This window comes from Salvelinus namaycush, chromosome 32 (genome assembly GCF_016432855.1).
Source record: "Salvelinus namaycush isolate Seneca chromosome 32, SaNama_1.0, whole genome shotgun sequence".
Lineage (NCBI taxonomy): Eukaryota > Metazoa > Chordata > Actinopteri > Salmoniformes > Salmonidae > Salvelinus > Salvelinus namaycush.
The window spans coordinates 7313654-7340691 of record NC_052338.1 but is presented as its reverse complement, the minus strand read 5'-3'; the positions used below and the strand labels follow the sequence as shown (position 1 = coordinate 7340691).

Below are 27038 nucleotides of genomic sequence, written 5' to 3'. Positions count from 1 at the left end.
GTGGTGGAGGGAAGAAGGGGGGGGGGGTCTACTGCAAGGGCTCGTTTACACTGTGTCAGAATGTGTGTGTGTGCGGGAGAGTATCTATCTCTCTGTGTGTGTCTCCAGTGTGCATGTGTGTCTGCGCGTACTCTCCGGCGCGAACTCAGAGCTGGAAATGCTGAGACCGACAGCTGGTTTATTTTTGGGTCAGTGACAGTGTGTCAATGGCCGCAGATGCGTCGGAAAGGAAGGCTCTGAGATACCAACAGACCCTGGTCAGTTCTTTCTCCCATGCTCTCTTCCTCTCTCTCTCTCTCGATCTCTCTGTCTCTCTCCTCTCACTTCCTATCCCTCTCCGTAACTCTGTCAGTAACTTCTCCTCTGATCTCATTCCATTCGCTCTCAGCGTACCACTGTGTAATGCTACCTATCTCTGCCGCTTCATCTCGAACTCGGAAATGAATCTTGCGCAATCTCTTGCATGACATATCGGGTCGTCCCTGCTCTTGCATAGGGAGCATGGGGAGGGACACAGTATTGTCATGGTGGTCACAGAGACCTCTTAGAAGGTCTGTTACTGTGGCAACAGGCTCATGGCAACAGGTGTCTTGTGTGTCTGAGGACCACACACCTTCAGTCTCCGTCTCAACTCTCTCTCACCGTCTTGCTCTTTCTCTCTCTGCCTTTCTCGGCCACCTGTTCATTAGCCTCTCCACCTTTCAGTCCTTTCGTTGCTTACCCACAAACATAATGCATTTTTAAGAGGAAATATATGTTTGTTAGTTCAACTACCTCCTTGGTATTTTATGGTGGTAAGTGCCTCTCCATGCTCTCAGATGGACCTGGGAGAAATGTGTGCATGAAAGTGTGATTTCCTCCATGGTGATAAATCTAGGTTTAAAGCCGTGTGGTGTGGTGTGGGAAAGGGTAAACCCAATTGTGCACGTGGAATATGCTTGTAATCTCCGCTCGTCACGTAGTCTAAGACCCCGGGGAACAGATTGTTCCAAAACATCTGGAGGGACTTAAACCATTGGACGTTCAGAAAGTTTTTTAGATTCTTAAGAAACACGCAGGATGTAAATTGGTGTGGCGTATTGTGTTTAACAGGGAAACAGTATACCGTGGGGCTTTGGCTAAGGCCATAGGCTGTTAGTCTGTGTGTCCACATGGTGATGGGTGTGTGTGTGTGTGTGTCTACACCTGTGTATCTGCGTGCGGGTGTGTGTGCATGTACTGTAGGTCCTGTGTGTGTGTGTGTGTGTGTGTGTGTGTGTGTGTGTGTGTGTGTGTGCGTGTGCAGGCCATGTGGACTGTGATAACCGTATGTTTACACTGTCGCCCGGGGAGCCGGGCTATATTGAGAAGTGCCACTTTTTTGGAGCGGGAGTTTGTTTCTGTTCTCCTTGTCATTGTGCTGGGGAGGATCAAGAAATTATATCACCTGGGGGCCTCCCATTTCATTTGAACAAGATGCCATTGCCAGGCACAATAGAGAGTTATGTGGAGAGTTGTTGACAGACATGCAGAGAATGTATGTGGTTAATACTCTGGAAGACTTTGACTTTACATTCCCGTCATGTGGCCTATTGCTATAGATGTCACGCGTCTATAGGTCGAGCCGACCAGCAGATGAATGGACCTGCAAACATACAGACAGGCAGACAGGCAGACAGACAGACAGGCCGACCGACAGGCAGGCAGGCAGACAGACAGGCAGGCAGGCAGGCAGGCAGATAGAGACAGACAGACAGGCAGGCAGAAAGTAGATAGTTAGATTCCTATTTTTTACTACTACTACTATTATTACTACAATGACTTCTTATATTTTGGTGTCACTGCTGGTGCCATTAGGCTGCCACTTGAGGACATGTTATATTGTGAATACAGTTAAGGGTGTTGTCAGGCCCGACATGCAGGGGAAAGCCCTGCAAACGCTAACAGTGATTATTCATTGTCACGTTGGTATAATGGATCGGGAGACAGACGCAGGAATGCATAATAGGATTTTTTATTGTACAAAATTACGGCGTGCCGTGTAAAGGCACGGGGACGAAGACCAAACAAACACGTATACAAAACACAGGGTTGAAACCCAAACAAAAGAGCGAGGAGTGCCTCAAATAAATAACACAAGCGCACAATGATTAACACACGCGACGAGACCCGTAATCATCTGCGTAATCCACAAGGGCACGAAAGCCCAAAACACAGCACAGGTACTCACACGCACCAACGGACTTTGGAACACTAATGGACAGCCCAATGGAAACCAAAGGGCACACTTATACGTGTACTAATCAGTGGGAACAGGGGACAGGTGTGCGTAAAAGTTCCGGAGGGATCCGTGACATTCATAACATGACCGTTATGTATTTTATCCATCCGAGTTATCAATAACAGCTTGACAGTGTAATACATGTAATTCTTCACGTTACATTGTCAAGCTGTTACTAAAAAAAAAAACGTACGGACAGAATCCGTAACTGTCATAAGGCAGAGCTCATGAGTCATAATCTATTCTCATGTTGTTTTATCTGATTTGAATCCACCCTAACTATCTCACAGGTGTGTCCAGGTATGTGCCTTCATTGTGAAAACTACAAAAAGAGCCGTTATGATTTTCATTGAGATGACATCTATTTTGCCGTTTTGATCAAATCCACACTGAGCGATTGATGTCTCTCTGTATACTTTATGATAAACGTGCTTGCTTTCCGCTTTACGAACATGCCCAAATGTCGTGGTCCATTCACACGTACCTCCCCTTACAGAAATCCTTGAGGGTCAGCGGGACGGACAAGCAGACAGATAGTGAGAGATTGAGAGATACACCCGGAGGGCGAGAGATAGAGAGAGTGAGAGGTGTGGAGAAGTGTGTAGTGGTGAACGTTGGGTCACACCGGTGCTAAATATAACTTCCAGAGTAGAGTTACACCCGGTGAGAAAGGGGGAGAGAGGGAAAGTGTTCGAGGAGCATGAGGTGTAGAGGCAGAAGAGCGCGAGGGGCTCAGAGGGGAGGAGAAATATGGAGAAAGAGGGGGATTACATGTACTGACAGAGGTAGGGAAAGGCAGAGGATGACTGAAATAGACTGATGGGAGTTGTGAGAGAGCAGGGATAAAACACGTGTATCAGGCACACAGGTATCATTTCTAATTTGAAAATGTTGACCATTCAAATATGTTGAACTTTTAAATTGACCAGCTTGGTGATAAGGTGTTCATACAGGCACTTTACAAGACTGATCTGGCACATAATGTATCGACAAGCAAACTGATGGGGACGTTAACCATTTTGAAATAATATTACAATGGTTACAAAACCTTTAGCATATGACCTACTGTGACCTACTGTGTAGTGTATTAGTAGTTAGTAGTATATTATATTGTGTAGAATAGCCAATAGCCATATGATAGTGATGCATTACAGCCATGGACCAGTTAGTTGACTGTCCTAAGTTAGATGCAGTTAGATCCTAGTTGATTAAATGCCTAGTAAATGTTTGTGAATACATCTGTGTGTTACTAGACATATATATTTGGTGAAATCTTTAAGATCCCAACTCGCCCATGGCCTTTGTTCGAGGAGTGAGCATCAAAGAGATTTGCCTTCCTGTCACAGGAGTTTGCCAAGATGTTATGTTACCACAATATATCCTGAAGGTGAAAGACGGCCTTGAGTTTGTACAGAAACCACTAGGAAACACAAGGACCCTGATGAAAAATAGGGAAAATATGAATGGAGTGAGGATTAAGTCTTGAGGTACACCTCTCGCTAATAAGGGAATCTGTAGGGGGAGAATTTCCCCAAGTTCCCCAAACAATATTTTTTAAATCAAACTTACAGTATGGAATCTTTAAGAATGAAACCAAATGTTTCTATAAAACATTATTAGACATGATGTTTTGTCATTATTAACATGATTCCCTTTTGAGTATCTTTTGGTGTGTGGAGGATCGTCACTCAATTGCAGGTGGGGTTTCAGCTAACCTCACCTTGCACTATTTTCTAGGGGTGAATCGGTTGAGAGAGGTTTCTTCTTCCTTGGTATAGTATAACAAGTGGCATAACAAGGCTTTACTGCTGCACTTCAGGGGACTGAAAGTATTTCTGACTCCGTTTCTGGAGGCTAGTATTTCCCAGTAAATCCATGACTACAGCCAAATGGATTTTGTGTACACATAATATCCTTAAGTCTGCTACTGATACCTGTGTTGAATTCAGTCATTCAAAATCCAACAACATACTGTTATAAAAGATTCATTGTTACTAAATCCTGTCCACAGAATCTGCAGAAGGCAGCTGGGAAAGTTCCCACATGAAAAATATTACCGTTTACCGTTTACAGTACTTACTATAGAATTATGTAGTAAACTGTAGAATACTATACTACACACTGTAGTATCCCTCGATTGTGTAGTGCTTACTGTAGAATTTTGTAGTATACTGTAGAATACTACATTACACACTGTAATATCCTTTGGTCATGTAATGCTTACTATAGATGTTGTAGAAAACTGTAGAATACTATAGTAAATACTACATTATTATCCGCAAAAAACACCGCAGTAAATACTATTTCCGCAAAAACACCACACTTGTTTAACTATAGTAAATGCTACAGTATTTAATTTGTAAATACTCTGTCCATTCCCCTCCCCCATATCGCAATTTGTGCCACCCATAAATTAGAGACCTACATGCCAAGTATAGACCATATTATTGTGTTCCCTACATGTTATAGAAAAGAGTAGAAGCTCTGAACTATCAGTTCAGTCCCCAGTCCTACCTACCTACAGGTTATGGAAAATGTACTCTTTTAGTATTTCTCCAGTAGGTTTCCTCAAGGAGAAAGCCTCCGCTTCTATGTCAAAGACAATAAAACATAGTAAATACTACAGTAATGTCCGCAAAAACACTACAGTAAATACTACGGTGTACTACAATACGCAAAAACACTACATTAATTACTATAGTATGTACTACAGTTTTCTTTCACTACAGTATTTATACTATACTTAACTACAAATAATACAGTATGCTACAGTGAATACTACAGTAAAGCCAGCAATAACACTACAGTGAATACTATAGTATTTTTTTTTAAAGACATCCCCATATATTATCTTGTTTAATTCCTAATTTTAACCCCTTAGTGCCTATTTTTGAAATGATACAACTTCCAACATATTGTTCTAGTAAGAGGTTTGTTGGACAGTGAAAGCTGACACAGGTATAATACAGTCTGATACTTATTGTCAGTGTATCCCATGGGAAGCCTGACTGTGATATGTCTGGTCCAATGGAAGTCATGTCGAGTGTGCAGCTCAGTTTCATCTCATGCTATGTTGGTGATTTATTTGCTATACGTTTCCATGTGTATGACCAAGTACAGTAGTCTTTCTAGGAGCCACAGAGACAGATCTGTATGTGTACACTAAATTAAGAGGTGTTGAAAGGTTATTGAAAGGCCGGCCCAACGCGTCAATGCTAGGCACCACTTGTCACTACTTGTCGCAATGTTGACCAGCGATCAACTACACTATGCAGATGTTGTTTGTATCTGAGCGCTCATAGTATACTAGAGGATTTTCAGACTCCACACAACAGATTGTTGGTTTCCCCAAAAATATTTTGTTTCACTAATTCAATGATGTCTATGTGCTTGTGGTGTACCATGGTAAATTACGTGAGAAAGATACGTTGATCAGATCAAAATGTTCACTAAACAAAGGTACAGTATGTGTATGGATGTATGGGTTCTACTCGATATTGCATATTGTCCCAAGCAGCCCAGCACCCCATTGACATTGATCTGTGTCTGATTTCAGGAGGATGTTTTGTGTCAACATGCCCTATCCACTGTGTCATAGGCCTTTTCTAATTTTGGCAAAAGTCCATCCTCCACCCTCTCTCCTCCGTCTTCTCTACTCCGTGGCCTGGAAACCGATGGGTGGTTTGAGGAGACCTTTTTCAAAAGGAAGCGAGGAAGGACGTAGGAGAGAGGACGCAGGAGTTCAGCAAATCCAATTGAGAAAAGGCCATAGTATGGAGTTGCAATGTAGGCCTTCACTTTGTGGAACAGATACACTACATGGCCAAAAGTATGGACACCCCTTCAAATGAGTGTATTCAGATATTTCAGACACACCCGTTGCTGACAGGTGTATATAATCGATCACACAGCCATGCAATCTCCATAGACAAACATTGCCAGCAGAATGGCCCGTACTGACGAGCTCAGTGACTTTCAACGCGGCACCGTCATAAGATGCCACCTTTCCAACAAGTCAGTTCATCAAATTTATGCCCTGCTAGATCTGCCCCGGTAAACTGTACGTGCTGTTATTGTGAAGTGGAAAGGTCTAGGAGCAACAACGGCTCAGCAGCGAAGCGGAAGCCACACAAGCTCACAGAACGGGACCACCGAGGGCTGTAGCTCGTAAAAATCCTCTGTCCTCCGTTGCAACACTTGTAGCGGTATTAATTAGAGAAGGGTAAAGAAGATTTTGTTCGGGCGCCAGGCAGGTATTAACCATGCCGAAAGAAAAATAGTAGAACAGCGAGAGTACCACTACCAGACCCACACACATCAGCAGAAGAGACTGCCTAGAGTGTAGCCTGTTGACCAGATAGCCAGCGGAGAGAAAAAAGAATACACACCCTATAGATCCCACATCACAGCACAGTCCAATTCACAATTCTTGGTAACCCCACCAAGCATACCTCATATAATAATAATGGCAGAGCAAATAAACAGCAACTTCATACAATAAAGAATGAACCCAGTCATCACACAGAGGATTTGCAATAGTTTGTATTCTCTTCCAGTGGAGGAGTGCAGAGGGTATGAATGTGTGGTGTTCATATACACACTAGTCCAGCTCCAATGAACTTCAATGCATTTAGGAAAAATAGAGTCTGTTGCAGAGTAAAGCACCGGAACATAGCGGGAAGAGAAAGAGAGAAAGGGAACAAGAGAGGTCTTAGCTGTGGTCTTTAGGGTGCAGGTGTACGGTCTGACTGTCCGATGGTGTGTTGGGTTGTAGTTTAACGCTTCGCAACAATGTTGCTATTAATCCATTTGATCCATAACCGTCGCGGTCCCACATGAGAACAACCACGTCGTCGAGCGATCACACCGAGGATTGATTTAAATACTGTATAACTACATACGCTGAAGACAAACAAAAAACTTCTGCAGCATAGCACACACAATCAAAAACTGTCGCGCCACCCAAGAGCTCCTCCTTCCTTACTGCTCATGCGCTCTTAAAGTGGCCGCGCACGGTGAAGGCTCCGTGCAGGATTTCGCCACACTCCTCCCCCCATGAAAAACAAAGCCTGTAGAAACAGAGAGGATGCAGGCTTTGACAGGTTCCTGTTCCTGCTACACAAAACCAGGGAAGTCCTCATCATCAGAGTCCTCCACGAAGAGGTCCTGCAGTTGTTGCTTTTGCCTGCGATCCAGCTCTTCTGCCGTAGGGTAGCAGGGCTTTAGGTCAACAACATGCACCATCCTGACATCTTCCCCAGTGTCCTCCAAACAGACCAAGTAGTTCACTGGTCCCAACTGCTGCACTACACGGTATGGGCCTTTCCATCTCGAAGCTAGCTTGGCAGTGAACTTCTTAGATGTCTTTGACAGATGATGTGAACGTACCCAGACACGAGACTGGGGTGGGAAACACACGTCTCGTCTATGTTTATCATAGTTTCTCAGCTGTTGTTGTTTGGCTTTGGTTTTGCTGGCCTCCACTCTGGCTAGCAAGGTGTGGTGGTGTTGTACGGCATCAAACGCTGGGCAGTCAGGTGAAACATTAGAACTTTGCAAGACTCTGTCCATCGGACCTTTTAGTGGTCTTCCCAGGTGGAGTTCAGCGGGAGTGACCCCAGAAGTCTCCTGCACGGCAGAGTTCAGTGCAAAGCGAAATTCAGGAAGATGCTGATCCCACCTTGTGTGCTGATCCCCCACGAATGAAGCAATCATCCCCTTCAGGGTTCGGTTTACCCTCTCGGTCAGGTTGGTCTGAGGATGGTAGGCTGTGGTCAGCTTGGCAATTACACCCCAGTAGGTACAGAGCTCTTTGTATATTCCCGATATGAACAGCGGACCTCGGTCAGAGAGGATTTGGTCTGGAATTCCGAATCTGGTAAAGACCTCCCGTCGCAGAATTAGAGCAATGGCTGATGCAGTGGCTTTGCGGAGTGGAAACAACTCCACCCAGTGTGTGTAGTAGTCCACTGCCACCAATAAAAATTCATTCCGGGTTCCCCGGCTGGGAGGAAAAGGTCCCATGAGGTCAATTCCCAACATTTGATTTGGATGGTTTACCACGGTCTGCTGCATTTTCCCAGCAGGTCTGCCAATGTCTGGTTTGTATTTCTGGCAGACTTCACACTGCTGTACAAACTTCCGGGTATCAACCCACATGCCTGGCCAGTAAACCACCTCTTGTAGTCTTCGATACGTCTCAAAAACTCTAAGATGGCCACTCATGGGATTAGCATGATAAGCTTGGATTATCTGGTCACTCAATGTAGAGGGAATGAAGACGTGATAATGGGTGCTGTGTATTCCATCTCCTCTTGGAGTTTTTCGATACACTTTATCCTGAATTATGCTATACTTATCATTGAAACGACTCTTTGAGTCTTCTTCAGACAGACTCTTGTGGATCGCCATGATGGCAGCATCCTTCTGCTGTGCTCTCCATACACTCTCATCATCCAGAGGAAAGGAATCATCCAGACACTTAGCGGTAGTGTAAGTGCTGCACAAGGGAGGACAAACATTGTCAGTCTCTGTAATCCGAGAAAGGGCATCTGGTACAACGTTCAGTTTTCCTTTGCGATACTCAATGATGAAGTCAAACTTCTGCAGTCTGATAGACCAGCGAATAAGACGGCTGTTGGTCTTGCCTGATGCCAGAACCCACTGCAGAGCAGCGTGGTCTGTGACAACGGTGAAGATCTTCGCCTCCAAGTAGTAGCTCCATTTCTCCAAAGCCCAGACCACAGCGAGGCACTCCCTTTCAGTCGTTGAATAATTCCTCTCGGCTGAATTAAGGGTGCGACTTGCATAGGCAAGAACTTCTTCTGTTCCAAGTCCTGTTTGTTGAGCCAAGACTGCTCCAAGTCCTGTTTGACTTGCATCCGTGTACACAATGAAATGAGCATTCAGGTTAGGATGTCCAAGCACTGGAGGAGTAATGAGACTGTTTTTGAGTGCTTCAAATGCACTTTGGCATGCAGAGGTCCATTGGAATTTCACACCCTTCTTCTTAAGGTGGTTGAGGGGTTCGGCGACCTTTGAAAAGTCAGGCACAAACCTGTGGTACCATCCAGCCATACCCAGAAAACGCTGAACAGCCTTGAGGGATGTGGGAATGGGGAATTCCTGCACGGCTGCAACTTTGGCTGGATCTGCATGGATACCTTCAGCATTAACCACATGACCAAGGAACTTGAGTTCTGGCAAAGAGAAACGACACTTCTTCAAGTTCAAGGTCAAACCTGCAGCCTTAAGTCTGTCGAAGACGGACTGTATATCCTTCAGATGATCCGCGACAGTGGAGGAATAGATTATGATGTCATCCAGATACACCAGACAATTTCTACCCCTCAGATCTCCCAGGACAGTCTCCATCAACCTTTGGAAGGTTGCTGGAGCATTCTTCAAACCAAAAGGCATGACTTTGAAGGAGTACAAACCAGCAGGGGTGACAAAGGCAGTCTTGTCCTGACTAGCGGGATCCATTGCCACCTGCCAATAGCCACTGTTCAGATCCAGATGACTAAAGATAGATGCTCCTGCCAGAGATTCCAGTATGTCATTTATGTTTGGTAGAGGGTAGGCATCGCTTTCTGTTATGGCATTCGGCTTCCTGTAGTCCACACAGAATCGATATCCACCATCTTTCTTAGGAATCAGGACAACCGGAGAAGCCCATCCGGAAAAAGAAGGTTCCACAATTCCATTCTCCAACATGCTTTTGAGCAGTTCATTGAGAATTGCCAGTTTGGCGGGGGACAACCTGTAAGGACGCTGCTTAATAGGGACATCATGCCGGGTATAGATTTTGTGTTTGAAGATTGTTGTACGGCCGAGTGTAAGAGTACAGACCTCACTGTTCATCTCCAACATCTGGGAGAGCTTCCACCTTTCATCATCCGACAGACATGCCTGTTCCACTGCTTGTTTGATGTAGAAATCAGCATCAGGTTTGCTTTTGCTCTCGGATGGAAGGGGGGGGGGGGGGGGGGGGTACGGCGGTAATCAGGGTGACAGTTGGGTTCTCCGACTTCACTGGTGGGACATGTTTTTGTCTTTGTCTTTTTATATTTTCTCGGTCTCTGACTTGACCTGGTCCGGACTCTGCATAATGTAGCAGGCTCCAGCCTGAAATCAGTGCATTACCAGGTTGAAATGGATGAGGCTGGGAATAGTCAGAGTGCAGCCGATAGGAGGGTTCAGACATCGAGATGGTCAGTCCACTGAAGAACAGGAAGTCTAGACCAAGGACTACAGCAAATGCAAGGCTTGAATCTGCAAGAATAGCCACAGGAAGTTTAATAGTCTCATCATGCAGTTGTATTATTATACTAATCCAGCCCAAAGGGGTGGTAGGTTCTCCATTGGCCAAGTACAATGGTCCCTCCTCCCATGTTTGTAGCTCCTCATGAGGTAATGCCATGTTCTGCCACAGGGCCTCTTGCATCAGGGTGTAAGTTGCTCCTGTGTCGATTATTGCCTTCCCTCTCCAGTTCCTAACAGTCAGAGGCACCAATAGTTGTTGCGGAATAGGAACAAGACCGCTAGTTGTGATGTCTAAAGGCTTCATGGGCATTAAGGCTGACCCAATGGTATGCAAGCCACCACGTCTGTCTAGACTGTCGGTCTTCTGTCCTTTCAGACCTTTTCCGGAATCCTGCTGCTGGACATAGAGCGGGCAAGAACCTGGAGGATGTTGGACTTTACACCTCCAACACATCACTGGACTTTTGTCTTGGCTCTTGGGTACAAATATCTGAGATGGTTTAGCCCCAAGAGAGCTATGGGTATACTGGGATGAGGGAATAAGGTTTTTAGTTTGAAGGTGGTGCTTCCAGTCCTTCTCAAACTGAGTCCCCAGACGCACCAGATCATCCACATTCTGCACACGTTCTCGAAGTTGACTAGCAAGGCGGGGAATCATGTTCTTGAGAATGAGTTTGACCATCTTCTGCTCAGTAATGTCAGCCTTCCATCTCCTACATAGAACTCGATAGGAGAAGGCAAAGTCCCGTATCGGCTCTGCTTCACCCTGGACTCTGTTACGAACACGCTCCGCCAGTTCATCCCCATAGTCCTCTGAGAGGAAGGCTGAGAGGAATATTTTTTGAAACTCCTCCCAGGTTTTCACATGTTCACAGGCTATCTCCCACCAGTCTCTTGCTGTACCATGGAGAACACTGCGGAGGGTGGCAAGAACCTCCCAGTCAGTAAGGGGCCGGATAGAAAGAAAATCATTACGCTTAGATAAGAAAAACAGTGGATCAACATCATCTTCTGGGCTGCCAAAAGTGGGGAAAAGTAGTTTGATAGGGTGGGAGCGCTCTAGAGGAGGCATGACAGTTTCAGCGGGAGTTCTGTTTAACAGTATTTTCATAGGGGGTTTTGTAGTGCTACCTGTTCCTATTCCGTTACTGACCAAGCCAGTGGCAGAGGTAAAACCTGAGGGAGGTACAGAAGATTTGTCCAGAAGGGAAAAGCATTTTATTTCCTCCTGGTGCAGCTCTTCCATTTGAAGGTCTGTGGCCTTCTGTGCTTTTCCCATCTCATTAACGGTGTCCTTTTGAGTCTGTTCAATCAACAATCGTAGTTCCCCTGTGAGAGAGTTCTTCATGTCCTCCATAACTTCCTTCAGATAAGAACACACTCCCTTCACAACAGAGGCTGACTCCTCTGCTCTCTGTTTTTGTTCCTCCTCAAGATAGATTATGACTTGCTGATGGTTAGATTCCATTTGTGTTTTGAACTGGTGCAGTTGTCCCTGAATATCCTGTTTCAGAGAATCGTGTAAATATTTCTGTCTCTGAACAATTTGTTGTTGGTTTTCCTCCATTTGACAGGGAAGGTAATCCAACCTCCGCTGCACATCTGTCTGATGAGCCTCCACACATTCACTGAGTTTGCGAATGGCATTCTCCTGCATTGTCAAACTATGATTGGTGTGTGTCCATTGATGTTCCAGTCGTCCAGTGATCACAGAGACACCTCTCCCAGTCTCTCTGGGCAGGGTAACAGGAAGAGGTTTAAGGGGAGGGTAATGTTGGAGATGTTATAGGCGAGCCAGAAACCTGGGGATTAGGGTCAGTGCTATCCAACTCCATTAGTTCATCGAATCCTTCCACAATGAAAGAATCTTGAACACGATTACCATTAGGTGTGTCCACATTGACACAGTATGGGGTTCCAACAAAAGACATGATTCAACCTTGTGTGGATGGTGTCATGGGTGTTTCTCTTCAAGTCCCTGTTCGGGCGCCACTTCTGTGGCGGTATTAATTAGAGAAGGGTAAAGAAGATTTTGTTCGGGCGCCAGGCAGGTATTAACCATGCCGAAAGAAAAATAGTAGAACAGCGAGAGTACCACTACCAGACCCACACACATCAGCAGAAGAGACTGCCTAGAGTGTAGCCTGTTGACCAGATAGCCAGCGGAGAGAAAAAAGAATACACACCCTATAGATCCCACATCACAGCACAGTCCTTCCACAATTCTTGGTAACCCCACCAAGCATACCTCATATAATAATAATGGCAGAGCAAATAAACAGCAACTTCATACAATAAAGAATGAACCCAGTCATCACACAGAGGATTTGCAATAGTTTGTATTCTCTTCCAGTGGAGGAGTGCAGAGGGTATGAATGTGGGGTGTTCATATACACACTAGTCCAGCTCCAATGAACTTCAATGCATTTAGGAAAATAGAGTCTGTTGCAGAGTAAAGCACCGGAACATAGCGGGAAGAGAAAGAGAGAAAGGGAACAAGAGAGGTCTTAGCTGTGGTCTTTAGGGTGCAGGTGTACGGTCTGACTGTCCGATGGTGTGTTGGGTTGTAGTTTAACGCTTCGCAACAATGTTGCTATTAATCCATTGCGATCCATAACCGTCGCGGTCCCACATGAGAACAACCACGTCGTCGAGCGATCACACCGAGGATTGATTTAAATACTGTATAACTACATACGCTGAAGACAAACAAAAAGCTTCTGCAGCATAGCACACACAATCAAAAACTGTCGCGCCACCCAAGAGCTCCTCCTTCCTTACTGCTCATGCGCTCTTAAAGTGGCCGCGCACGGTGAAGGCTCCGTGCAGGATTCCGCCACACTCCTCCCCCCATGAAAAAACAAAGCCTGTAGAAACAGAGAGGATGCAGGCTTTGACAGGTTCCTGTTCCTGCTACACAAAACCAGGGAAGTCCTCATCACCAGAGTCCTCCATGAAGAGGTCCTGCAGTTGTTGCTTTTGCCTGCGATCCAGCTCTTCTGCCGTAGGGTAGCAGGGCTTTAGGTCAACAACATGCACCATCCTGACATCTTCCCCAGTGTCCTCCAAACAGACCAAGTAGTTCACTGGTCCCAACTGCTGCACTACACGGTATGGGCCTTTCCATCTCGAAGCTAGCTTGGCAGTGAACTTCTTAGATGCCTTTGACAGATGATGTGAACGTACCCAGACACGAGACTGGGGTGGGAAACACACGTCTCGTCTATGTTTATCATAGTTTCTCAGCTGTCGTTGTTTGGCTTTGGTTTTGCTGGCCTCCACTCTGGCTAGCAAGGTGTGGTGGTGTTGTACGGCATCAAACGCTGGGCAGTCAGGTGAAACATTAGAACTTTGCAAGACTCTGTCCATCGGACCTTTTAGTGGTCTTCCCAGGTGGAGTTCAGCGGGAGTGACCCCAGAAGTCTCCTGCACGGCAGAGTTCAGTGCAAAGCGAAATTCAGGAAGATGCTGATCCCACCTTGTGTGCTGATCCCCCACGAATGAAGCAATCATCCCCTTCAGGGTTCGGTTTACCCTCTCGGTCAGGTTGGTCTGAGGATGGTAGGCTGTGGTCAGCTTGGCAATTACACCCCAGTAGGTACAGAGCTCTTTGTATATTCCCGATATGAACAGCGGACCTCGGTCAGAGAGGATTTGGTCTGGAATTCCGAATCTGGTAAAGACCTCCCGTCGCAGAATTAGAGCAATGGCTGATGCAGTGGCTTTGCGGAGTGGAAACAACTCCACCCAGTGTGTGTAGTAGTCCACTACCACCAATAAAAATTCATTCCGGGTTCCCCGGCTGGGAGGAAAAGGTCCCATGAGGTCAATTCCCAACATTTGATTTGGATGGTTTACCACGGTCTGCTGCATTTTCCCAGCAGGTCTGCCAATGTCTGGTTTGTATTTCTGGCAGACTTCACACTGCTGTACAAACTTCCGGGTATCAACCCACATGCCTGGCCAGTAAACCACCTCTTGTAGTCTTCGATACGTCTTAAGATGGCCACTCATTGGATTAGCATGATAAGCTTGGATTATCTGGTCACTCAATGTAGAGGGAATGAAGACGCGATAATGGGTGCTGTGTATTCCATCTCCTCTTGGAGTTTTTCGATACACTTTATCCTGAATTATGCTATACTTATCATTGAAACGACTCTTTGAGTCTTCTTCAGACAGACTCTTGTGGATCGCCATGATGGCAGCATCCTTCTGCTGTGCTCTCCATACACTCTCATCATCCAGAGGAAAGGAATCATCCAGACACTTAGCGGTAGTGTAAGTGCTGCACAAGGGAGGACAAACATTGTCAGTCTCTGTAATCCGAGAAAGGGCATCTGGTACAACGTTCAGTTTTCCTTTGCGATACTCAATGATGAAGTCAAACTTCTGCAGTCTGATAGACCAGCGAATAAGACGGCTGTTGGTCTTGCCTGATGCCAGAACCCACTGCAGAGCAGCGTGGTCTGTGACAACGGTGAAGATCTTCGCCTCCAAGTAGTAGCTCCATTTCTCCAAAGCCCAGACCACAGCGAGGCACTCCCTTTCAGTCGTTGAATAATTCCTCTCGGCTGAATTAAGGGTGCGACTTGCATAGGCAAGAACTTCTTCTGTTCCAAGTCCTGTTTGTTGAGCCAAGACTGCTCCAAGTCCTGTTTGACTTGCATCCGTGTACACAATGAAATGAGCATTCAGGTTAGGATGTCCAAGCACTGGAGGAGTAATGAGACTGTTTTTGAGTGCTTCAAATGCACTTTGGCATGCAGAGGTCCATTGGAATTTCACACCCTTCTTCTTAAGGTGGTTGAGGGGTTCGGCGACCTTTGAAAAGTCAGGCACAAACCTGTGGTACCATCCAGCCATACCCAGAAAACGCTGAACAGCCTTGAGGGATGTGGGAATGGGGAATTCCTGCACGGCTGCAACTTTGGCTGGATCTGCATGGATACCTTCAGCATTAACCACATGACCAAGGAACTTGAGTTCTGGCAAAGAGAAACGACACTTCTTCAAGTTCAAGGTCAAACCTGCAGCCTTAAGTCTGTCGAAGACGGACTGTATATCCTTCAGATGATCCGCGACAGTGGAGGAATAGATTATGATGTCATCCAGATACACCAGACAATTTCTACCCCTCAGATCTCCCAGGACAGTCTCCATCAACCTTTGGAAGGTTGCTGGAGCATTCTTCAAACCAAAAGGCATGACTTTGAAGGAGTACAAACCAGCAGGGGTGACAAAGGCAGTCTTGTCCTGACTAGCGGGATCCATTGCCACCTGCCAATAGCCACTGTTCAGATCCAGATGACTAAAGATAGATGCTCCTGCCAGAGATTCCAGTATGTCATTTATGTTTGGTAGAGGGTAGGCATCGCTTTCTGTTATGGCATTCGGCTTCCTGTAGTCCACACAGAATCGATATCCACCATCTTTCTTAGGAATCAGGACAACCGGAGAAGCCCATCCGGAAAAAGAAGGTTCCACAATTCCATTCTCCAACATGCTTTTGAGCAGTTCATTGAGAATTGCCAGTTTGGCGGGGGACAACCTGTAAGGACGCTGCTTAATAGGGACATCATGCCGGGTATAGATTTTGTCTTTGAAGATTGTTGTACGGCCGAGTGTAAGAGTACAGACCTCACTGTTCATCTCCAACATCTGGGAGAGCTTCCACCTTTCATCATCCGACAGACATGCCTGTTCCACTGCTTGTTTGATGTAGAAATCAGCATCAGGTTTGCTTTTGCTCTCGGATGGAAGGGGGGGGGGGGGGGGGGGGTACGGCGGTAATCAGGGTGACAGTTGGGTTCTCCGACTTCACTGGTGGGACATGTTTTTGTCTTTGTCTTTTTATATTTTCTCGGTCTCTGACTTGACCTGGTCCGGACTCTGCATAATGTAGCAGGCTCCAGCCTGAAATCAGTGCATTACCAGGTTGAAATGGATGAGGCTGGGAATAGTCAGAGTGCAGCCGATAGGAGGGTTCAGACATCGAGATGGTCAGTCCACTGAAGAACAGGAAGTCTAGACCAAGGACTACAGCAAATGCAAGGCTTGAATCTGCAAGAATAGCCACAGGAAGTTTAATAGTCTCATCATGCAGTTGTATTATTATACTAATCCAGCCCAAAGGGGTGGTAGGTTCTCCATTGGCCAAGTACAATGGTCCCTCCTCCCATGTTTGTAGCTCCTCATGAGGTAATGCCATGTTCTGCCACAGGGCCTCTTGCATCAGGGTGTAAGTTGCTCCTGTGTCAATTATTGCCTTCCCTCTCCAGTTCCTAACAGTCAGAGGCACCAATAGTTGTTGCGGAATAGGAACAAGACCGCTAGTTGTGATGTCTAAAGGCTTCATGGGCATTAAGGCTGACCCAATGGTATGCAAGCCACCACGTCTGTCTAGACTGTCGGTCTTCTGTCCTTTCAGACCTTTTCCGGAATCCTGACGCTGGACATAGAGCGGGCAAGAACCTGGAGGATGTTGGACTTTACACCTCCAACACATCACTGGACTTTTGTCTTGGCTCTTGGGTACAAATATCTGAGATGGTTGAGCCCCAAGAGAGCTATGGGTATACTGGGATGAGGGAACAAGGTTTTTAGTTTGAAGGTGGTGCTTCCAGTCCTTCTCAAACTGAGTCCCCAGACGCACCAGATCATCCACATTCTGCACACGTTCTCGAAGTTGACTAGCAAGGCGGGGAATCATGTTCTTGAGAATGAGTTTGACCATCTTCTGCTCAGTAATGTCAGCCTTCCATCTCCTACATAGAACTCGATAGGAGAAGGCAAAGTCCCGTATCGGCTCTGCTTCACCCTGGACTCTGTTACGAACACGCTCCGCCAGTTCATCCCCATAGTCCTCTGAGAGGAAGGCTGAGAGGAATATTTTTTGAAACTCCTCCCAGGTTTTCACATGTTCACAGGCTATCTCCCACCAGTCTCTTGCTGTACCATGGAGAACACTGCGGAGGGTGGCAAGAACCTCCCAGTCAGTAAGGGGCCGGATAGAAAGAAAATTATTACGCTTAGATAAGAAAAACAGTGGATCAACATCATCTTCTGGGCTGCCAAAAGTGGGGAAAAGTAGTTTGATAGGGAGGGAGCGCTCTAGAGGAGGCATGACAGTTTCAGCGGGAGTTCTGTTTAACAGTATTTTCATAGGGGGTTTTGTAGTGCTACCTGTTCCTATTCTGTTACTGACCAAGCCAGTGGCAGAGGTAAAACCTGAGGGAGGTACAGAAGATTTGTCCAGAAGGGAAAAGCATTTTATTTCCTCCTGGTGCAGCTCTTCCATTTGAAGGTCTGTGGCCTTCTGTGCTTTTTCCATCTCATTAACGGTGTCCTTTTGAGTCTGTTCAATCAACAATCGTAGTTCCCCTGTGAGAGAGTTCTTCATGTCCTCCATAACTTCCTTCAGATAAGAACACACTCCCTTCACAACAGAGGCTGACTCCTCTGCTCTCTGTTTTTGTTCCTCCTCAAGATAGATTATGACTTGCTGATGGTTAGATTCCATTTGTGTTTTGAACTGGTGCAGTTGTCCCTGAATATCCTGTTTCAGAGAATCGTGTAAATATTTCTGTCTCTGAACAATTTGTTGTTGGTTTTCCTCCATTGAACAGGGAAGGTAATCCAACCTCCGCTGCACATCTGTCTGATGAGCCTCCACACATTCACTGAGTTTGCGAATGGCATTCTCCTGCATTGTCAAACTATGATTGGTGTGTGTCCATTGATGTTCCAGTCGTCCAGTGATCACAGAGACACCTCTCCCAGTCTCTCTGGGCAGGGTAACAGGAAGAGGTTTAAGGGGAGGGTAATGTTGGAGATGTTATAGGCGAGCCAGAAACCTGGGGATTAGGGTCTGTGCTATCCAACTCCATTAGTTCATCGAATCCTTCCACAATGAAAGAATCTTGAACACGATTACCATTAGGTGTGTCCACATTGACACAGTATGGGGTTCCAACAAAAGACATGATTCAACCTTGTGTTGATGGTGTCATGGGTGTTTCTCTTCAAGTCCCTGTTCGGGCGTCACTTCTGTAGCGGTATTAATTAGAGAAGGGTAAAGAAGATTTTGTTCGGGCGCCAGGCAGGTATTAACCATGCCGAAAGAAAAATAGTAGAACAGCGAGAGTACCACTACCAGACCTACACACATCAGCAGAAGAGACTGCCTAGAGTGTAGCCTGTTGACCAGATAGCCAGCGGAGAGAAAAAAGAATACACACCCTATAGATCCCACATCACAGCACAGTCCTTCCACAATTCTTGGTAACCCCACCAAGCATACCTCATATAATAATAATGGCAGAGCAAATAAACAGCAACTTCATACAATAAAGAATGAACCCAGTCATCACACAGAGGATTTGCAATAGTTTGTATTCTCTTCCAGTGGAGGAGTGCAGAGGGTATGAATGTGTGGTGTTCATATACACACTAGTCCAGCTCCAATGAACTTCAATGCATTTAGGAAAATAGAGTCTGTTGCAGAGTAAAGCACCGGAACATAGCGGGAAGAGAAAGAGAGAAAGGGAACAAGAGAGGTCTTAGCTGTGGTCTTTAGGGTGCAGGTGTACGGTCTGACTGTCCGATGGTGTGTTGGGTTGTAGTTTAACGCTTCGCAACAATGTTGCTATTAATCCATTGCGATCCATAACCGTCGCGGTCCCAAATGAGAACAACCACGTCGTCGAGCGATCACACCGAGGATTGATTTAAATACTGTATAACTACATACGCTGAAGACAAACAAAAAGCTTCTGCAGCATAGCACACACAATCAAAAAAAAAACAAGAGCTCCTCCTTCCTTACTGCTCATGCGCTCTTAAAGTGGCCGCGCACGGTGAAGGCTCCGTGCAGGATTTCGCCACACACTCACTACCGAGTTCCTAACTGCCTCTGGAAGCAACGTCAGCACAAGAACTGTTCATCGGGGTCTTCGCACAAGCATAAGATCACCACGCGCATTGCCAAGCGTCGGCTGGAGTGGTGTAAAGCTCGCCGCCATTGGAGCAGTGGAAACACGTTCTCTGGAGTGATGAGTCAGACTTCACCATCTGACAATCCGACAAACTAATCTGAGTTTGGCGGATGCCAGGAGAACGCTACCTGCCCGAATGCGTACTGCCAACTGTACAGTTTGGTGGAGGAGCAATAATGGTCTGGGGCTGTTTTTCATGGTTCAGGATAGGCCCCTTTGTTCCAGTAAAGGGAAATATTAATGCTACAGCTTACATTGACATTCTAGACGATTCTGTGCTTCCAACTTTGTGGCAACAGTTTGGGGAAGGCCCTTTCCTGTTTCAGCCTGACATTGACCCCGTGCACAAAGCGAGGTCCATACAGAAATGGTTTGTCAAGATCGGTGTGGAAGAACTAGACTGGCCTGCACAGAGCCCTGACCTCAACCCCATCGAACACCTTTGGGATTATTTGGAACGCCGAATGCGAGCCAGGCCTAATCGCCCAACATCAGTCCCCGACCTCAATAATGCTCTTGTGGCTGAATGGAAGCAAGTCCCCACAGCAATGTTCCAATGTCTAGTGGAAAGCCTTCCCAGAAGAGTGGAGCGAAGGGGGGACCAACTCCATATTAATGACCATGATTTTGGAATGAAATGTTTGATGAGCAGGTGTCCACCTACTTTTGGCAATGTTGTGTATAAGAATTGCTTTAAAGGACATTACATGTAGACTACAACAATGGAGGCTGGACATAGTGTCTCGGTAATAAGCAAACATGAATCATTCGATTATTTGTGTTTTAAATGGAACCTCACATTAACTGAACTGTATTATGACCATAATACAGGTGGAAAAAGTACCCAATTGTCATACTTGAGTAAAAGTACAGATACCTTAATAGAAAGTTACTCAAGTAAAAGTGAAAGTCACCCAGTAAAATACTACTTGAGTAAAAGTCTAAAAGTATTTGGTTTTAAATATACTTAAGTATCAAAAATAAATGTAATTGCTAAAATATACTTAAGTATCAAAAGTAGAAGTAAAAGTATAAATCATTTCAAATTCCTGATCTTAAGCAAAGCAGATGGCTCCATGTTCTTGTTTGTTTGTATTATGTTGTGTTTATTTATTAAAACACTCACTCCCTGAACTTGCTTCCCGACTCTCAGTGCACATTGTTACAATAAGTGCGTGAATTTCACAATTTTCCTGTTCTGTTAAGCATTCAGAATGTAAGTAATGCTTTTGGTTGTCAGGGAAAATGTATGGAGCAATTGTTGCAACCCCCATTACTAGCCTGTTCAACCTCTCTTTCGTATTGTCTGAGATCCCTAAAGATTGGAAAGCTGCCGTAGTCATCCCCCTCTTCAAAGGGGGAGACACTCTAGACCCAAACTGTTACAGACCTATATCTATTCTACCCTGCCTTTCTAAGGTCTTCGAAAGCCTAGTTAACAAACAGATCACCGACCATTTCGAATCCCACCGTACCTTCTCCGCTATGCAATCTGGTTTCCGAGCTGGTCATGGGTGCACCTCAGCCCCGCTCAAGGTCCTAAATGATATCATAACCGCCATCGATAAAAGACAATACTGTCCAGCAATATTCATCGACCTGGCCAAGGCTTTCGACTCTGTCAATCACAACATTCTTATCGGCAGACTCAACAGCCTTGGTTTCTCAAATGACTGCCTCGCCTGGTTCACCAACTACTTCTCAGACAGAGTTCAGTGTGTCAAATCGGAGGGCCTGTTGTCCGGACCTCTGGCAGTCTCTATGAGGGTGCCACAGGGTTCAATTTTCGGGCCGACTCTTTTCTCTGTATACATCAATGATGTTGCTATTGCTGCTGGTGATTCTCTGATCCACCTCTACGCAGATGACACCATTCTGTATACTTCTGGCCCTTCTTTGGACACTGTGTTAACTAACCTCCAGACGAGCTTCAATGCCATACTACTCTCCTTCCGTGGCCTCCAACTGCTCTTAGTTGCAAGTAAAACTAAATGCATGCTCTTCAACCGATCGCTACCTGCAATTGCCCGCCCGTCCAGCATCACTGCTCTGGACGGTTGTGACTTAGAATATGTGGACAATTACAAATACCTAGGTGTCTGGTTAGACTGTAAACTCTCCTTCCAGACTCACATTAAGCATGTCCAATCCAAAATTAAATCTAGAATCGGCTTCCTATTTCGCAACAAAGCCTCCTTCACTCATGCTGCCAAACATACCCTCGTAAAACTGACTATCCTACCGATCCTTGACTTTGGCGATGTCATTTACAAAATAGCCTCCAACACTCTACTCAGCAAATTGGATGCAGTCTATCACAGTGACATCCGTTTTGTCACCAAAGCCCCATATACTACCCACCACTGCGACCTGTATGCTCTCGGTTCCTGGCCCTCGCTTCATATTCGTCGCCAAACCCACTGGCTCCAGGTCATCTATAAGTCTTTGCTAGGTAAAGCCCCACCTTACCTCAGCTCACTGGTCACCATAGCAGCACCCACCCGTAGCACAAGCTCCAGCAGGTATATTTTACTGGTCACCCCCAAAGCCTATTCCTCCTTTGGCCGCCTTCCCTTCCAGTTCTCTGCTGCCAATGACTGGAATGAATTTAAAAAATCACTGAAGCTGGAGACTCGTATCTCCCTCACTAACTTTAAGCATCAGCTGTCAGAGCAGCTCACAGATCATTGCACCTGTACATAGCCCATCTGTAAATAATTATAGCGAATATATTTGCTATAATTACTTCGCCACTACAGCCTATTTATTGCCTTACCTCCCTGATCTTACCTCATTTGCACACACTGTATATATATTTTTTCTATTGTGTTTTGACTGTACGTTTGGTTATTCCATGTGTAACTCTGTGTTGTTGTTTGTGTCAAACTGCTTTGCTTCATCTTGGCCAGGTCGCAGTCATAAATGAGAACTTGTTCTCAATTGGCCTACCTGGTTAAATAAAGGTGAAATGAAAATAAAAATAAATAAATTGAGCCACTAAAACAATATCATGCAAATTAAACAGTAACAGTGTAGTTTTGAAGACCATCGAACTGTTAGTTTGGAAAATATTGGCGTTGTCATGTTCCTTACAAGATTGTCTGCTGTCTGATTGTGTTTTTATCATAGTAATTAGTGGACTTGATTGACCGTTTATGCAAGTGAATTAGAATATGTCGTCTTCCGTTTAGAATTGGCATGGGATGTTATATTTACCACCTCTCCAGTTTGATTGTGAAATGTGTCTGTCATGATTACAAAGTGGGTGAAATACTTACCCACAACCCACTGCTAGTCTTGTCTGATACAGGATCAAATACCTTGAATCTTGGCTTGATCTTTGGTTGGTATAGTAGCTCACCAACCCCCTGCTCCCCCCACCTCCGTAAGAAACTAATGTAATAGCTATCACTCAAAAAGATACATTCCATGTATTGTAATTACACCATGATAAAAGCCAAGTCATGTAGTATTAGATGTATTACATAATAGGACATTATTTTAGTGTGGCATGTATGTGTTTATGAAAGTATGTCCATGTTTCTGTGTGTGAAAGAGTTGAGTGGTGGAGTTATCTCTTTGCCAGATGTCTGGATGCGGTCCAGGGGTAATTCATCCAAATGTAGACCCATGCTTCCTCTCTACGAGATTTAAAGTCAACATGTCGAGGAGTTTTGTCTTTCTGCATGACCCGTCCTCCAGAATACGGTGAGCTCCAAAAGTATTGGGACAGTGACAATTTTTGATTTGTTTTGGCTCTGTATTCCAGCACTTTGGATTAATGTGGATGCTACCATTACTTTGTGCCCAATAGAAATTAATGGTAAATTATTTAATGTATCATTTTGGAGTCAATTTTATTGTAAATAAGAATAGAATATGTTTCTTAACACTTCTACATTCCTGTGGATGCTACCATGATTACGGATAATCCTGAATGAATCGTGAATAATGATGAGTGAGAACATTACAGAGGCATAAATATCACACCCACCAAAAAAAATGCTAACCTCCCCTGCTATTGTAATGGTGAGAGGTTATAATATCTTGGGGGGTATGCTATTTGTGGATACAGAGCCAAAACAACAAAAGATGTGTGACTGTCCCAATACTTTTGGAGCTCACTGTACATTATGACACTTGAACTCTCCCACATTCTGAAACAAAAATAATGTTTATTTATTTTAAGTTCTTCTTTGATACATGACCATTCACATTATATTTATATATTTTCATAACATACAGTACCAGTCAAAAGTTTGGACACACCTACTAATTCAATGTTTTTTCTTTATTTTTACTATTTTTACTATTTACAATTTTTTTACATTGTAGAATAATAGTGAAGACATCAAAACGATGAAATAACATATGGAATCAATTAGAAAGCAAAAAAGTGTTACATTTAAAAATATATATAATTTAGATTTTAGATTCTTCAAAGTAGCCACCGTTTGACTTGATGACAGGTTTGCACACGCTTTGCATTCTCTCAACCAGCTTCACCTGGAATTATTTTCTCAACGGTCTTGGAGTTCCCACATATTCTGAGCACTTATTGGCTGCTTTTCCTTCACTCTGCGGTCCAACTCATCCCAAACCCTCCCAATTGGGTTGAGTTCGGGTGAATGCGGAGGCCAAGTCATCTGATGCAGCACTCCATCACCCTCCTTCTGGTCAAATAGCCCTTACACCGCCTGGAGGTGCGTTGGGTCATTGTCCTGATGAAGAACAAATGATAATCCCACTAAGCGCAAACCAGATGGGATGGCGTATCGCTGCAGAATGCTGTGGTAGCCATGCTGATTAAGTGTGCCTTGAATTCTAAATACATCACTGACAGTGTCACCAGCAAAGCACCCCCACACCATCCCACCTCCTCCTCCATGCTTCATGGTGCGAACCACACATGCAGAGATCACCTGTTCACCTACTCTGTGTCTCACAAAGACACGGTGGTTGGAACCAAAAATCTCAAATTTGGACTCATCAGACCAAAGGACACATTTTCACCGGTCTAATGTCCATTGCTCTTGTTTCTTGGCCCAAGCAAATCTCTTCTTATTGGTGTCCTTTAGTAGTGGTTTCTTTGCAGCAATTTGACCATGAAGGCCTGATTCACGCAGTCTCCTCTGAACAGTTGATGTTGAGATGGGTCTGTTACTTGATCTCTGTGAAGCATTTATTTGGGCTGCAATTTCTGAGGCTGGTAACTCTAATGAACTTATTCTCTGCAGCAGAGGTAACTCTGGGTCTTCCTTTCCTGTGGCGGTCCTCATGAGAGCCAATTTCATCATGGCCCTTGATGGTTTTTGCGACTGCACTTGAAAAACGAAACGCTTTTGAAATTTTTCCGGATTGACTGACCTTCATGTCTTCAAGTAATGATGGAGTGCCGTTTCTCTTTGCTTATTTGTGCTGTTCTTGCCATAATATGGACTTGGTCTTTTACCAAATAGGGCTTCTGTATACCACCCCTACCTTGTCACAACACAACTGATTGGCTCAAATGCATTAAAAAGGAAAGAAATTCCACAAATTCACAAGACACACATAATATGTTTTGATTTGTTTACCACTTTTTTGGTTACTACATGATTCCACATGTTATTTCATAATTTTGATGTCTTCACTATTATTCTACTGTTATGAATGCTATGGGTGAAAAAGGTCTAGAGTCACACACAGAGCACGGCAGGTGTTTATTTCACCTTCACAGAAGGAAGAAATCGTGGTCACAGGCAGGCAATGGTCATGCACAGGTAGGCAAACAGGCAAGTGAATCAAAACTAGGACTGAAGGGTATAACTGGTTCTCACAAACGAGCTAGGAACAGGCTTAGTAGAGTCAAAACGAACAATACCTCACAAAGGCACAAACAGAATGAACTGAACTAAATAAGGAGCTGATGAGACAAGGTGCGTAACTAACACAGGTGAAATAATGAACAATAATGAAAGACAGGGCTACGTTCAAGAACACAACGAAACAGAACACAAGGTTGACAAAGAAAATAAATACAGAACCTTACATCTACAATGTAGGAAATAGACAAAATAAAGTAAAATCCTTGAATGAGTAGGTGTGTCCAAACTTTTGACTGGTACTGTATATGAACTGTTATGTGTACATGTACTGTATGTAATAATAATAGTATATATACTGCATGATATATATTGTCTTTAAAATATACACATTCAGAGCAAATTAAAATATCTTAAACTATTGTTCTTTATTTTCCCAAAATAGAATGCTGTCCCCCTAACCTTACCTGAACTACATTTTCGGCGGGTCTTCATTGTAGGCCTTTGTTCATGAACATATGGATAATGTACTGTAGTCTCTCTTCCTCCTGTCACTTTCAGCTGTATGGGGAATACCGTGAGCACCCGGGTGGGTCTGGCCGGAGAGAGACCACCCGACTTCTGACAGAGAGACAATGGAAGAAACACCATCACCATCACCATGGCCACCATCCGCACAATCACCATGGCCACCATCCCCACGGCCACCACCATGGCCACCACCACAGTCACACACATGGACACGTGCACCACAGCAGGCACAGGCGTCGGCATCACTCAGACGAGGTGGGACGTGCACAAATGGCTACAGAGCAAGGCAACCCTTTGTCTACTAAGAGACGTCGCTCCTACTCAAAGTGCCGAGGTGAGGAGTCAGTGCTCAATAAAGTCGCAGATGTTAAATTGACTCTAACAGGGTTCAAGTTAAAAGTGTCTTTATTGCCCCACAATACTCAGAGTTAATGTTGTACTTTCAAAAGTGTTAGCTAGCGATCAATAGTTGAACATGAGCATTGACCAAAACTGGTTATTGTTGTATTAAAATCAAATCTCATTTTAGAATTGATGACCTTTTTACACTGTATAGTTAAAAAATATACATATATTTGAAGCATCATTGTGAATTATCGTCTGTCGTGGTGTTTTCTCAGACTGTGTAGCACGTGTGCAGAGGTTCCTGGTCACCAAGCTGGGAGAGGACTGGATCTTTCTGGTGCTGCTGGGCATCTCAATGGCGCTGGTCAGCTGGACCATGGACTACACCAGTGCCAAGAGTCTACAATGTACTACAATACCCACAATGCAACACACACTAAACCATCTTGTTTTATGATGATGAGATATGTTTTTACAATGCTTGCATTCAAGCCACTGAACCGGCAATTCATACAGTTGCACGAATGCTTTTATAGCATAAATAGTTATCTAACAAGACACCTGGTTGCTTATTGTTGAGGGTTAGGATGAGGGATTATCAAAAAGTGTTGTAAAACAGTTCAGCGGTAACCTGATATGCAAAATGAATCTTGCAAAACAAACATTGCAAAACATTACATTTGAAATGATAACTTATGTTTATAGTCATTACCCAAATTAGGGGGTTGAGTGAAGTTTGTGTAATGGAATCAAATTTTATATGCTACCTCTCAGTGATGTTATTCATAAATGCAGAGTAAATTTTCTCTGATACGTGGACGAAACACATCTGTACAC

General features: G+C 44.7%; 1 protein-coding gene and 1 non-coding gene across 2 annotated transcripts; both read left to right on the top strand.

The window, feature by feature from the left end:
- The first annotated feature begins 68 nt into the window (after window positions 1–68).
- Window positions 69–27038, top strand: LOC120026714 (histidine-rich glycoprotein-like). The gene is made up of 3 exons (XM_038971423.1): window positions 69–257; window positions 25887–26190; window positions 26477–27038. Exons 1-3 carry the CDS (start codon window positions 207–209, stop codon window positions 26656–26658), a joined length of 537 nt encoding a protein of 178 aa, XP_038827351.1. The 5' UTR covers window positions 69–206; the 3' UTR covers window positions 26659–27038.
- LOC120027558 lies at window positions 4793–4845 on the top strand. Its single transcript, XR_005473319.1, has one exon. It is a non-coding gene; the product is annotated as a U7 small nuclear RNA (small nuclear RNA).

Bases quoted from the DNA above. Each gene is read 5' to 3' on its own strand.
- LOC120026714 (XM_038971423.1), top strand. From the start codon at position 207: ATGGCCGCAGATGCGTCGGAAAGGAAGGCTCTGAGATACCAACAGACC. The intron at 258-25,886 runs GTCAGTTCTTTC...TGTCACTTTCAG, and splicing joins TGAGATACCAACAGACCCTG to CTGTATGGGGAATACCGTGA. The intron at 26,191-26,476 runs GTGAGGAGTCAG...GTGTTTTCTCAG, and splicing joins CTCCTACTCAAAGTGCCGAG to ACTGTGTAGCACGTGTGCAG.